Source organism: Phasianus colchicus, chromosome 19 (assembly GCF_987193195.1).
Source record: "Phasianus colchicus chromosome 19, bPhaCol1.hap1.1, whole genome shotgun sequence".
Lineage (NCBI taxonomy): Eukaryota > Metazoa > Chordata > Aves > Galliformes > Phasianidae > Phasianus > Phasianus colchicus.
In genome coordinates this window covers 4,524,694-4,537,490 of record NC_143454.1, presented here as the reverse complement: position 1 = coordinate 4,537,490, position 12,797 = coordinate 4,524,694, and the positions used below count along the sequence as shown (strand labels likewise).

Sequence of the window (12,797 nt, the reverse complement as noted above, 5' to 3'; positions counted from 1 at the left end):
ATAGGAAACGAGATAACGAAGGAAAGAAGTTTCATGAAACTGCTGCAGAGAGATAACTGGTCTAAATTCAGCAGGCTGTGTGCAGAGCTGGGGATGCTCTCAGAGGCCCTGGTGAGATGCACTTTTTGACCTGCTGTCCTTCCCCCGTTTGCACCATTGCTCCTCAGCTGCAGGAATTACTCAAGCAATTAGGTAGCAGCCCTCAAGGAGCAGAGCATGTGGAGTTAATAAAAGCCTTTCTAGTCTATAAAGTCTGTTTTTATGGATGCTCAGGTCTGGCTGCACCCTGCTGCCTCGGCTCCTCACCTCCAGCAGCCCCTGGGGCTCCACTCCTTCACAGCACATGCAGTTATTTAAGCAGCAGCCCTCCAGGAGCAGAATACATATGGTTAATAGAGGTATTTCTTCTTTATAGAGTCTCTGTGTTTATGGGTGTTGTAAACACCTGCAGCTCAATGACTGCTGCAATAGAGGCATGTTGCTATTTGTCATGCCTATATATGTGAATATATATATTTGTATATACACTGATTGCCATTCAGCTCACAAAAACTATTCTTGAGAGCTGGGAGGTGGGTAAAAATGTGTGATACTTTTCTGTGGGAATTGAGGGGCAGTGGGACTCAGGAGCATCCAATGCTGAGCTCAGCCAGGTAGACACAACACATCCTGGGGGTCCCACGACAGAGGTTGTGACCAACCTTCCAAACTCAGTGATTCTATAACTCCATGTTCAATCTGAGCTCTGAAGGGACTGGCTCTGAAGGAGGTCATCCACCTTAAAGCCTCTGCAGAGGGGTGAGTGATGGGCAGGGTGTATCTGGCTCTCTTGTGTTTGTTCACTACATCGCATACATTCACTGGATAATGCCACTCTGCTTATTGGAGCAGCATCTCCTTGACTAGCTTCTGGCTGGTCAAAGAGAATCCAAAGCCTCTGTTGAAGAAATGTTGACAACAACATATTTGCCACTCAAGAGAGGAGTGGGATTGGCTGGGAGCAAGAGGTTATTGAAATGCCTCTGTGAGGTTAACTGTCAGTGAGTTAATTCGGTACCAGTGGTTTTTAATTCATAGCTCTGATGCTCTATACAGATGCCATAAAATCAGCACTGTTTTCCTTCATCGAACAACCACTACACTACAGGGACATTCATCTTGGGAACAGAAAGGAAATATTTCAGCAAAGTATTTTCAAGAGATAGCTGTAGTCCCAAACCAAAATAGCAATGAAATCTCCAGATGCTCATATCCGGAGCCTGACGGGGGCTCCATTCCAACTCTGTGGCAATACCTTTCCATTTCTGTAAGCCCTTCCTTTGATGAGCACTAAAATACTATGCAAATATTAATCTACCACAATTTGCAATATCCTGCAAGGTAAGTACTGCGGAACCTGTTCTACATCTGGAGAGCAGCAATGCCCATATGAAGCTGCTTAGGCAGAGGTCATGGGACGCGTTTTCTTTAAGACTGTTTTTCTCTTTTAATCCAAAACTTGTCATCCACCCAATCCTTTTTTTTTTTTTTTTCTTTTTTTCTTTCTCTCTGTCCTTTCTCCTCATTTTTAGGATGTGAAATAACGTAATCCAAAATAACATAATCCAAGTCTTGCTGAGCTCTGGGGAAGCTTGGATAAGGGTCAAGTCTTAACTTGAGCTACACCTAGCAAGAAAGGGAGGCCCTCCACGGACCTGCTACCTGCACATTGAGCAGGATTGTGCATCTCCACCTCTCTACTTCAGTACCTGAAATAAATGTTTAAAAATGGCATGCAGAGAACAGCTGCAAAATGAGCCTCTTAAACCTGCACATTGCATCTCTCAGAGCTGCTACTTTCCCCTGCCATCACACAAACTTGCCCAAGGCTGATGCCTCTTTATGTGCTCCCCCATCGACTGTAATTCTTATCCAGCATTATCTTATCCTGAGCTATTACAGTGCAAAATGCTACATTACTTCCTCACTGCCTGGAGCTAGCTCAGGCAGTTCTCCTCATTAAATTACAGCAACTGCAGGAAGAAGTGGGGCAGGTCAACCCTCATGGGCTATGATTTTTGGCCAAATGGTTTATGCAGTGGACCACATGAAATGCTACCATTGCAGTGTGCAGCTGTGGGCAGGGGCCTTGAGAAGAGGAGAACATGGACACAACATCTTTGAGCGCAGAAACATCTACTTTATCAAGATATTTCTTTACCTAACAAAAAATACTCTGTTCTAGCTTCCCTTAATTCGGTAGCATTGATCTTTAATGATGTCAATGTGGCCAAAAGACCTAAGAAGGAATTCACCTTTCCTAAATTCATCAGAGCCCTCTCTGCTCACCAGAAGCAGTAAGAGATGCCCAAGAATTTCTTTTCTGTCCCAAGACAAGGGATGGCTTTACCTGGAACACTGTGAGGATGGCAGCTGGAAAAGTATCGAAATTCGTGGTTGGTGTTTCGTCTCTAAAATTGAACCTAGAGAAGAGTCAGAAATAAAAACAATAGCAATAAGGGAACAAGCAAATCTCCTGCAGTCCTGTAATATGCTGTAACCTGAGTCAGAGACCAACATTGGTTTCACCTGGACATAACATCCCAATGACTGCAGTGGAGAACATGACGTCATTGAGAAGATGGCTAACAGAGCCATGAGCAGAAACTAAATTTGGATCTGAAGAAAAACTGGCTCATCAAAATTAATTATATCCTAAATCCAAATGAACAATGAAAAGATAAAACCATTTTGCAGAACAAGCCATTCCAAGAAGCCTTAGTCCATAGGTGTAAAGTCAAAATTGAAATCGTCTGCCACTTCTCAGCAGAAAGGTTGGTGCATGTACCACTGGAGTCAGACTTTCCTGCCCTGCTGCCCCTCTCCTTTAGTGTATTCCAAATGACTGAAAGCATAATGATTAATTAGACTTACTGCCCTCCAAAGAGCTGCATCCCCAGCAGAGCAAACACCACAATGAACAGGAACAGCAGAAAGAGCAAACTGATGATGGACTTCATGGAGTTCAGCAAGGAGACCACGAGGTTCCTCAGGGAGTTCCAGTATCTGTGTTGGAGATCAGAGCACAGAAACCATTAGTGGTAGAAGAGTCTTCAGTTTAGAAATTAATTAGATCCATTCTTTAATTAAAAATAACTCTAAAAAATGGACAGCAAGGACTGCTGGCATCTTTAATCTCCCCCTGCCATTGTAACTGAAAAATACATTGAGTTCAAGAATGAGGATTTTTGAGGCAGGAATTTTTCCCAAACTCCCTTTGTTTTCCTCTTCTTCCTCTCCCCTTCTGCAGCTGCGAGGACCAATCTGCCCCACAGTGCTCTGGGATCATGCACCCATTCCACGAGAAGTTATGTCCATAACACAATGACTGCAGGTTTCAGGGGATACGTTGGTCTCATTGTGGAATATCTTTAGTTTTGAAAGAAAAAACCAAATCTCTCCTTAGAGGAGGATGAGGATGGAGTGGTTGGTCACAAGGGCTTTGTCCTGCTTGGTGCAATGCCTTCAGGCAAAATCTGCTTCCTGCACCATCTCACAGTTAACCCCACTGAAGCAGCTCCAGCTCATCCCAGAATAGCTCAACACCAAACCGTGAATGATTACAGAGCACCAGGACATAACAAGGGGCTACATTTCTGCAGCTGCCGGTCCCCATTAACTTCAAACATGACAAAGGGGAAAACATGTTGAGCTGTCCTCTCCTTGTCTTCCTTTTTGAATTTTAGTCCCTCTTGGGCTGTGCTCTTCTTAGTGCATCCTGGTGTCACCTTTGGGACTGACGCAATTTAGCTTTTAACTTTCACATTGCACTGCCATCAGCAGTCACACTGATTTGGGCCATAGGAATCAAAAGCCCTAATAGCACTTCTCCAAATCAAGGTGGACTATTGTCTTCAGCCAAATACAAAGGCAAGGAGCCTTGGCCTGTGGTGGGGGGGTTGGAAATTGATGATCCTTAAGGTCCCTTCCAACCCAAGCCCCATTCTATGATTCTATATGAAAAATGGGGGGTGGAGGGAAACGCAACTGCTTGGGATCAGGATGTTTCCACCAGGGGAAATCTCCCTAATAAGGCCAAGGGAGTTTCTGCATCAGTGGGGTGAAAATCTGACTTGCTGCCCTGAGAGTGGGAGGTCACTCAGCCTGTTTCATGATTGCTTTGTCAAGTTAAACCTCAGGCTTCAGCTCTTTGCTATACCAGCTCAAATCCTGAATAGTCACAACAGACAAAAAGATCATTTTACCTTGCAAAAATGTCCAAATTTTTTAAAAAGCACAACATACAATCAGATACATTTTATCTCTGTAGCTCCACTGACAATTAATTGCTAAAAATGTGCCATTTTCAATAAATAAGATTAGAGTGGAGATAGACTAAGTGACATTTTTAGGGCAAGATCCCACTTCTTTTACTGGACATTTACAGAAATTCATGTTCCCCACTCCCACAGTGCCTCCAATGGCACACTGTCATGCAGGGATTTTGAGTCTTCGTGATAATTAGCATCAGATATAAACTGGCAAATCCCCCTGCTAACAAAAACCATGCATGGGAATAGCCAGAAAATACCTGCTTACTTCAACCTGCTCTTTTACTGTCAATGAAGGCAATGGTGTAGGTGGAAAAACAACAGCAGGAGCACCCAAATATTTCATCCCATCCCACAGCACTGTTTTAAAACAGAGAAATTGCTCTTGGTGGATTTGCAAGTTGCAACAGCAGCTGTTGCTAACGGCAGCACATATGAACACAACACAAGAGCACGAAGACAACAGAGAAGCTGAGGCAACCCAACGCCAGTCAATGTTCACATTTACAGGCTCCAGAGAGAAACCTCAGACATCCCCAGAGCAGACAGAGCACAGACAGCAGCAACGCACTTATATTTGTGTCAGCACCGTGGTTTGAGCATCAGGATTTATTATCTTGTGGTAGCCAGAGCTCAGCTCAGTAGATCTAAATCCTTAAATACTATCAGCAGCAGATAAGGGCAGCGGGTACTTATTGAGAGTCTTGTTTTAAGCAAGTTTAACAAATAACGAAGAAAAGCTGGATGCAGCTGCCCCAAGCAGAATGGTTTCAAACTACAAGAGGGGAGATTTAGACTGGGTATAAGGAAGAAGTGTTTTACACTCAAGGGCAATGAGGCACTGCACAGGTTGCACAGAGAGGTGTTGGTGCCCCATCCCTGCAGACAGCCAAGGCCAGGCTGGATGGGGCACTGATGGAGCTGTAGAGGTTGGAAAAGACCAGTAAGATCATCTAGTCCAAGCCCAGCCCATCCCCACCGACAAATCTGCACAGAAAGGTGTGGAAAAAGCTGTTAAAAGTCCTCAAAGGTGCAACTTCCTAGGAACAGCCTAACTTCTGACTACCAGAAGCTCAGACTGCCCAACCAAGGGAAGGACAATTTTACACCTGCGGTTCTCTTCCTTCCCTTACCCATGGGGTGACTTTGCACGGTGCCTAAGGTGAGTGAAACAGGAGCTGGACTTACTTGGTGACTTTGAAAATCCTCAGCAGCCGCAGAGCTCTCAGCACGCTGATGCCAAACGAGGTGCCAGGTTTCACTGCAGCCCAGATGACTTCAAAGATGCTTCCCACAATGACCTGGAAGAGGAGATCATTTTACAGAAGGGAAAACTTCTGCTTAGATCCTTGTGTTGCTGGGGGCTAAAGAAGAGTCAAAAGTTGGGGCTATGATGGTTTTCCAATGAAGGTTTCAGTGTAATTTTGCAAGATTGTGAATTAGCCAACAGCAATGCAAGAGGGGTTTGGTTCTGACTTTCTGCAGTCCGATGTAAAAAGGGACAATATCTAGACTAGATAGAGTGGGAACTCGCTTCTTTCTTCTCTAGCAAGTGAACTACTTCAAAATAGCCTTTATTAGAGGACATGAGACTTTTTCACTACTATAACTTATAATTTATATAACTGTAAGCGCTACCTGTACATATATTTCATTTGCCTACCCTGCATGGTCCAGGCAGCCCCCACAGAGATGTGGGGACATCGCCCCATCCACCTCATCCCATCAGAAAAGCACTATGGCTGCATCCCAGAGCTACAGAACAGCCAAGTGTTTGCTCCTCACTGAATGCCCAGACACTTCTGGCCACTGAGTCTTTGGGAGAGTGATTAAGATAATGGCTATGAAGAGATCCTAAAGAGTCTCTCATGTGCACATCCATCATCTGCCTCACGTTATGCAAAATAAATTGTCCTCAGTCAAGGGGGTTGGTTTTGTTTCTAATTTTTGCTGGTTCACAGAGCATTAACCTGAAGGGATAAATACCTTTTTCCCCCTGAAATCCTCTATTATAAAAAGGACAAAATAATAACGGGCTAAGCACAATCGGGAAAGGGCAATTATATCAACACGGGTTACTGCATGGTTAATTAGAGAGGATGGGCATTTCTCTGCTGATAGCTATCATTAGCTGCATTAAGCTGGCATTTCAGAGCTCACGCAGACCGTGGTCCCATGGCATGAAGCATTCCATAAACATGCTATGAGCAGCCCCAGGGAGCAGCTCAGGCCTTTGTGCACGGCAGCAGCAGAGCAATGCTGGGGACCTGCACAGTGCCGTGGCACTCAGCAGCTTGCAAACCATTTCAACAAGCAGGAGCCTGTCTGTTTTTTGAAAAACACAGCAGGACCTGCAGCTGCTCTGCAAGAAACATGGCACCCTGAGCTTCAAGGAAACACAGTGGAAAAAGGGGAACAAACAGCAGTTGCTCAGCCGGTCGCTCCCATTACAAAAGGAAGGAATTAAGATTCCTCTCCCACAGCCTATCCCTCTTGGGAATCCCTCGTGAATCAGCAGAAGCCTTTCCTCAGGCACTCCACACATTACACTGATCATTAACTTCCCTGGCATCTCAGCAGGGCCCCTTGGGGGCAGTTGCACACGAGACCCCGCTGGACCGTTTCTCCCAAGACTGATGTTGCTCTGTTTTGTTGTTTCTCTCTTTGCTTTTGAACTGTTCTATCAGGATGGTTTGTCAGACTAAACTGGTTTCAGATGTCCCAGTGTGGGTGCAGGAGCCAAATTAGTTTTGGGGGGGTGGAAGGTGGGTGAGGAGAAAAACACAGACAGAAGTAGGATCCCAGTGGGTTCTCTAAAGGATGGAGAATTAGGAACATATCAACAGCTTTACCTCCTGGGAAACCCTCTGCAGAGCTCAATGCCAGTGCTGCACTCACTGTAGCATGGCAGAAAGCAGAGAGGCCTGGTGGATTTATCTCATATTGATGTCAAGCTCCTGTGTCACCTGAGCTTGACCGGCAGGAACAAGTTTAGCTTGAAACACAGAGCATTCTGGATGCAAGAATCCACACCAGCTATCTTACACTAACCAGGTTATTTATGCACTGGTTTTGTTCCATGGTTGCCTGTGCATTACTGGGCCATGCGGACAGAAAGGTCTGCACAGCACATTTCATGTCCCTGATCCACTGCTATAGACACCCATCCCACCCATGGAGGGATTGGATGCAGCCAAACCAACCTCAGCCTCTCAGACACAGGTGGCTCTTGGGTTTGATATCAAGGGCTGCTCAGCTCTGGAATTTCACAATGCTGCTGCCAAAAAGGGACTATGGTAGCTCTACCTGTAGAGTCTGTACTTCAGCACTACATGTTACAGCTTTCCTGTATTACGTGTTCAGGCTTCAGGGCACTCGTGTCTGAAAAGCACTGCCTACGTATCTTGAGGTAACGGCCATGGAAAGGATGATAGGAAGATGAGCAATAAGATGTGTGGTTGTTTTTTTTTTTTAATCTTTCAATCACCTCATTTGAATGGGAGAGAGACTCTCCCATTAATCAGAGCACTTACTGGTGCTGATGCTGTGAACAGCCCATAACTCACCGAGGAAATGAAACCCTTGACTGTCACATTTCTTCAAGAGGAATGATAACCAGGGGAGCCTTAATGTGTTTCCCTGCAGCTAATTTATATGACAAGCACTCCCTGGCAAAGACACCCTGTCGGCACCACTTCCCATACTCACTCTGAAATGCCCAGCCCTATTCAATCAGGGGGACCATGCCGCTGAAGCCTACTCACCCCAAAGTCAAAGCAGTTGAATGAGGAATGAAAGTAATTTCTTGGTCCCAGTCCATACATCTTCAAAGACATCTCAGTAAGGAACAGACCCAGAAAAACAAACTCGGCGAAATCTAGGAACCAGAGAAGAGATGACATTAGTCCAGGAGATCTCAGTGGGCAGATCTCTTCATGCAGGGAACAGCAGTCATTTTTCACAGTGCAGACTTTCTCCTGCTGGAAGAAAATCCCTTTGCAAAAGCAAACACGACCCTGAGGAGAGTTTCACATGGTTATGTCTATATGCACACGATCTGCATTCAGACTTGAGGAGCTGGGAGGTCAGTGTTGCACGTGTATTGTGGGAAGGTCCATATGAGCATTAAATAATACTCTCAATCTCTCTGTAAAGGAATTTCAAAAGGAAAGTTCTGGATCTGAAATTCCCAAAGGTCTGATTTAATTGCACAGATAACGTTCTGCAAATGGGTGCTGGGGACGTCCGTGCATATTTTGGGAGTGGGGTGTGAGCTTTTATATCCTCTCATGATAAAAATACCTCCTTACCCAACAGAGCTGCTGCCTCTGTGAGCTCAGGCTCAGAGGTGTTGGGTCTGCTGTTAGCTTTGATTCCTATTACGCCTGCACAACCACAGTTCTGGAAGAGCAAGTTTAGTTTCCTCCTGCCTCGCATATCACAGGCAAAAAGCTGCCATGATTTTGGTGGGAAAATGTATCACACCTGACGAAACAAAGGGCAGAAAGAACGTAGTTGGAGTTTTCTATTTCCAGGTCAGGTTTTTAGGACTTGAAGCTATAGGAAACATTGCATTCGATGTTATAAGTTACCAAAGTTAGATTGGGAATCCAAGGAGCAGCAGCAGCAACAATGGAATATTATTTAAAAAAACAAATATTAAAAGGGTAAAAATCCCCTCAGTGCTTCCAAAACAAAGTAAAGTAGTAAAGAGATGGCACCAAGCTTCTCTCAAAGGTGCATGCTGACTGCAAAGTGGCAGTGGACACACTTTGCAGCAAGGAATGTTTCACTCAAGAAATCCCAAATCCTGGGTGTTTTGCACACCTGGAATGCATGGCTTCAGCCAACAAGCATGGGGAAAGAGAAGGGAGAGCAGCAGGCTCCCTTTAGACATGGGTTTTGCTCAGTTCTCAGCCTTGCACATTTCTCCTAAGTGCTTTTGGCCTGGGTTCATCTCACATCACTGCTTGTCTTGTGCAATTGCCTGAAAAATACAGCTTCAATTATCAAAAAATAAAAAGGGGTTTTACATTTTAAATCAAAGAAAGCCATGAAATATCATGGGCACGATGTTAACTGAAATCCAGGAAGCATCAGCTAGATGAGAATGGTTTTATTAATGCTTCAGCAGGGAGCCTACAAGGGCACTTCTGCCAACATTTACAGTAAGGGAGGGAACATCATGAGGGCATTAACTACGTACACCATGTAACAGACTCCATGAAACTAGGAGTAATAGCCTTAAAGGAGACTGCCAAGGGCAAAGCATTTAGACTTGAGGAATAAGATGGCAAAGTGTGAGGTGTGCAGACTTCCCAGCCCTTTTCCTACCAACAGGTAGGCTCCACTGGTTGGATCTTCATGCTCACAGAGCATCAAGATGGCATGGAGATCAAGGAACAGCACTTCTGCCTTCCCCTTAATGCATGGAACCTGCTTGGAGAAACACCTGCTACATCATATCTCTATTCTTCTCTCCTTCCTGGCAGCAAAAAGGTATTTACAACACAAGGGATCCCAATGGCAATCATCCAGTTACAATGGCAATACATCTCACAGTCCAAGTGCAGAGGGTAAGGAAGGGACCAGATGAACTAAATCTCAAGCATGACATGAGACACAACAGGATAAGAATACAAAATTGAAGCAAAACCAAAACAACACGTTCAGTGGTAACAAGTTTTCCTGAACACAATTAAAAAGACTGCAAAATAGCAAGAATGTTTAAATTCTTAACTATTAATAGCTGGCCCTCTAAATTAGATGCTTAGACTGTAGCTTCCAAGCCTGACTCTAAAGTTCCATCCAGCACTTCCATCCAGCACTTCCATTCTGCATCCTGTAGACTTTGGAAATGGTAATTAACAAGAGGCAAAACTCCCTTAGCAAAGCAGATGCATCTTCCCAGGGTGAGGAAGAATTGATGCTGTTCCTGTCACCTATTCTACTCATTAGCCCAGAGGGAAATCTTGCAGCAGTGTTTATGCTGTTTACGGAGTTGTTCCCTTGCTGGGAAGTTACCTCTTGTGTCGTAGGTTTCACGCTCAGTAGAACTCAGCATGGTGTTTATTTGAATGACTTCAATGCAAAGTGCCCCTGTCGTGAAGACTGACGTCAAACCCATGCGTTGAAACTGGTGGCCATGCTGGCAGCCCAAACTTAGAACCTTTGCAACAGGTTGCAGAGCAGGCCAACAGAAAGCACTGCACAGCCTTCACATATTTTTTGTGTCTCCCCTTCATAGGGAGTTTCTCATCCTATTTATCCACCAGACCCAATTAGCTTTCAGGCAGGCCCAGTATTCTTTCACAAAATAATGAAAATACTAGGTAGAATTTTAATTGCAATTTTCACCATCAGGTCTCAGTGCACTTCGCCAAAATAATGGCAGTCATTTCATAAGAAGGGAAAAGAGGAAGGAAACAAGGATTAATATTCCATCATCCATCCACTGAAGCGTGAACAAAAAAAAATAGGCATTATCCAGTGCGATGTTTCATAGTTGGACTGATACATCCTATGCTCACACACAGATTATTATGAGAGAAAATCAGCCAGCAAAAGGCCAAAGTAAAAGAGATTCAAACAATATTTGATATAAAAATACAGGAAACTCAAAGTATCCAAGAAACAACTTCCTTCTGTCACCCTTGAAAGAAGAACCCATCTCATCCTTTCACAACTGTTGACTTCCATCTGGAGCAGAGCTCAAAACAGGCAGGATAGCTGTATTTCATCACACACCACAGCAATGGGAGGACAGGGGATGGAGGAAAACATGAACATGGTGAGTTCCTTGGACACAAGGAATTCACTCAGAGTGAATCAGCTTCTCCAGCTGACGGATCAGAGACGTGATTCCTTCTGACGTGGCCCTGCCCATTTAATTGAAAATGCAATTTTGTTGTTTGGACCTCCTGGTGTTCAGACCCCACAAGTAATTTAATCTGCCTTAAAAAGAAGCATTTTGTAATGAAATTTTAGTTAAAAAGTTTGATATTAAGATTCTTATTTAATTAAAAATTTCTGCCATTGGCAAAGGCCAAGCTAGTATCTTTTTGCCCCAAACTTTTGACTTAGATATTCAGCGGCTCTTTTTTGTCAATCACCAATGGATTAATTCAATTTCTGCCCTGGATCAATCCAAGTCTGGTGTCATTAAGAGCAGGTTCAAGCCTGCCACTTCTGTTTCCTTTTCTCTTTCTCTTTGTACAACCAGGAGGAGAACCTCAGTGAATTACAACTTCTCCCTCTGACAAGGCAGACATGAAATGTTCAGCAGACATAAATAAATATGCTCATTTGAGAAAGCCTTTTCTTTGCAACCACACATGCTGCATATTTATATCCAGAGGGAGCTGGCTATCTACTTCAAAGGCAAACACAATATCATCAACAAGGCATAATTGCATCAAACACGGGGTTCAACACAGCACAGCACTGCGAAGCTGTTCTCAAGCTGTAGTGTCTAAAACACTGCTTTCCGATATTGTGCTATTCAGAATGGAGGCATTATAGAACTCATTCTTAGACAAACTGAGAAGCAAGCTGAAGATCCCCACAGGATTAGCGAGAGAAATCCAGAGAGAGTTGCTTCATGGAGGGCAGCCATAAGCAAAGAGAAGTCTGGTGAGAAGGCTCCCTCCTCCCAGGTGAAAACTTACTGATTTAATCCAAAATCCTTCTCACCACAGTTCCTAAAACCTGATTTGGGGATGCCAGGGAGCTCCAGGTCCCTCACCCCTGGAAGTGCCCAAGGCCAGGCTGGATGGGGCCCTGGGCAGCCTGATCTGCTAGGGGGCAACCAGCCCACGACAGGGGTCAGGACTGAATGATCTTTAAGGTTACTTCCAACCCAACCACTCCATGACTCTGTGATCTAAACTGCGTGCCCACATTACAGATTTTATGTTTTGATGTCCTTACTGATGAAGATGCGTTTTTTCTGCAACTAGACTTCAAGTGATGCTTGTCTCTGCTAGATTAGAGAGTTCTTTTCTGTCAGAATTCTCTTGGTGGAAATAAGTGCAAACAAATGGCCGTGGCACACTTTATGGGCAATAGCCTTCTACAGGGAACTGAAACTTGCTTAATTGATAGCCCATGCTCTGGGGAAAGGCACATGCCATGTATGGTTGTGCAGTATAAGATAACTTACTGCAGTGTAAGGCACTGGAGTCCTTCCCATACAGGGAAGGAAAACTTCCAATTTAATTTGGAGATAACCACAAAAGCATGAGGTATGTCCTGTTATTCACCATACCTCAAGAATACCAGAAATTTCTCATCAGGGTGAATAGCCAGCTCTTACAATAAGACTAAATAAATTCCAAGCCCCTCTGTAAAGCTCCTACTGTTCCCTTTTCAAAGCAGTTGCAGCAACATGGAATATCAAGTAGAGAAAGCTAATCAGAACAATTCGACAGCAGAAAAGTTAAAAGAAAAGACCACAGGAAAAATAAATCAATGCATACCTGCAAGGCT

The 12,797-nt window shown here is 44.3% G+C and overlaps 1 protein-coding gene across 1 annotated transcript in view; it reads right to left on the bottom strand.

Annotated features, from left to right (window-relative positions):
• CACNA1B (calcium voltage-gated channel subunit alpha1 B) overlaps window positions 1-12,797 on the bottom strand; it is a 260,232-nt gene that overhangs the window by 95,560 nt on the left and 151,875 nt on the right. Inside the window, exons 14-17 of the mRNA XM_090121688.1 lie at window positions 8,075-8,187; window positions 5,499-5,611; window positions 2,914-3,045; window positions 2,390-2,462 (exon numbers count right to left, since the gene is read on the bottom strand). Coding sequence (XP_089977814.1) covers window positions 2,390-2,462; window positions 2,914-3,045; window positions 5,499-5,611; window positions 8,075-8,187 — 431 coding nt within the window. The remainder of the gene's footprint in view (window positions 1-2,389; window positions 2,463-2,913; window positions 3,046-5,498; window positions 5,612-8,074; window positions 8,188-12,797) is intronic.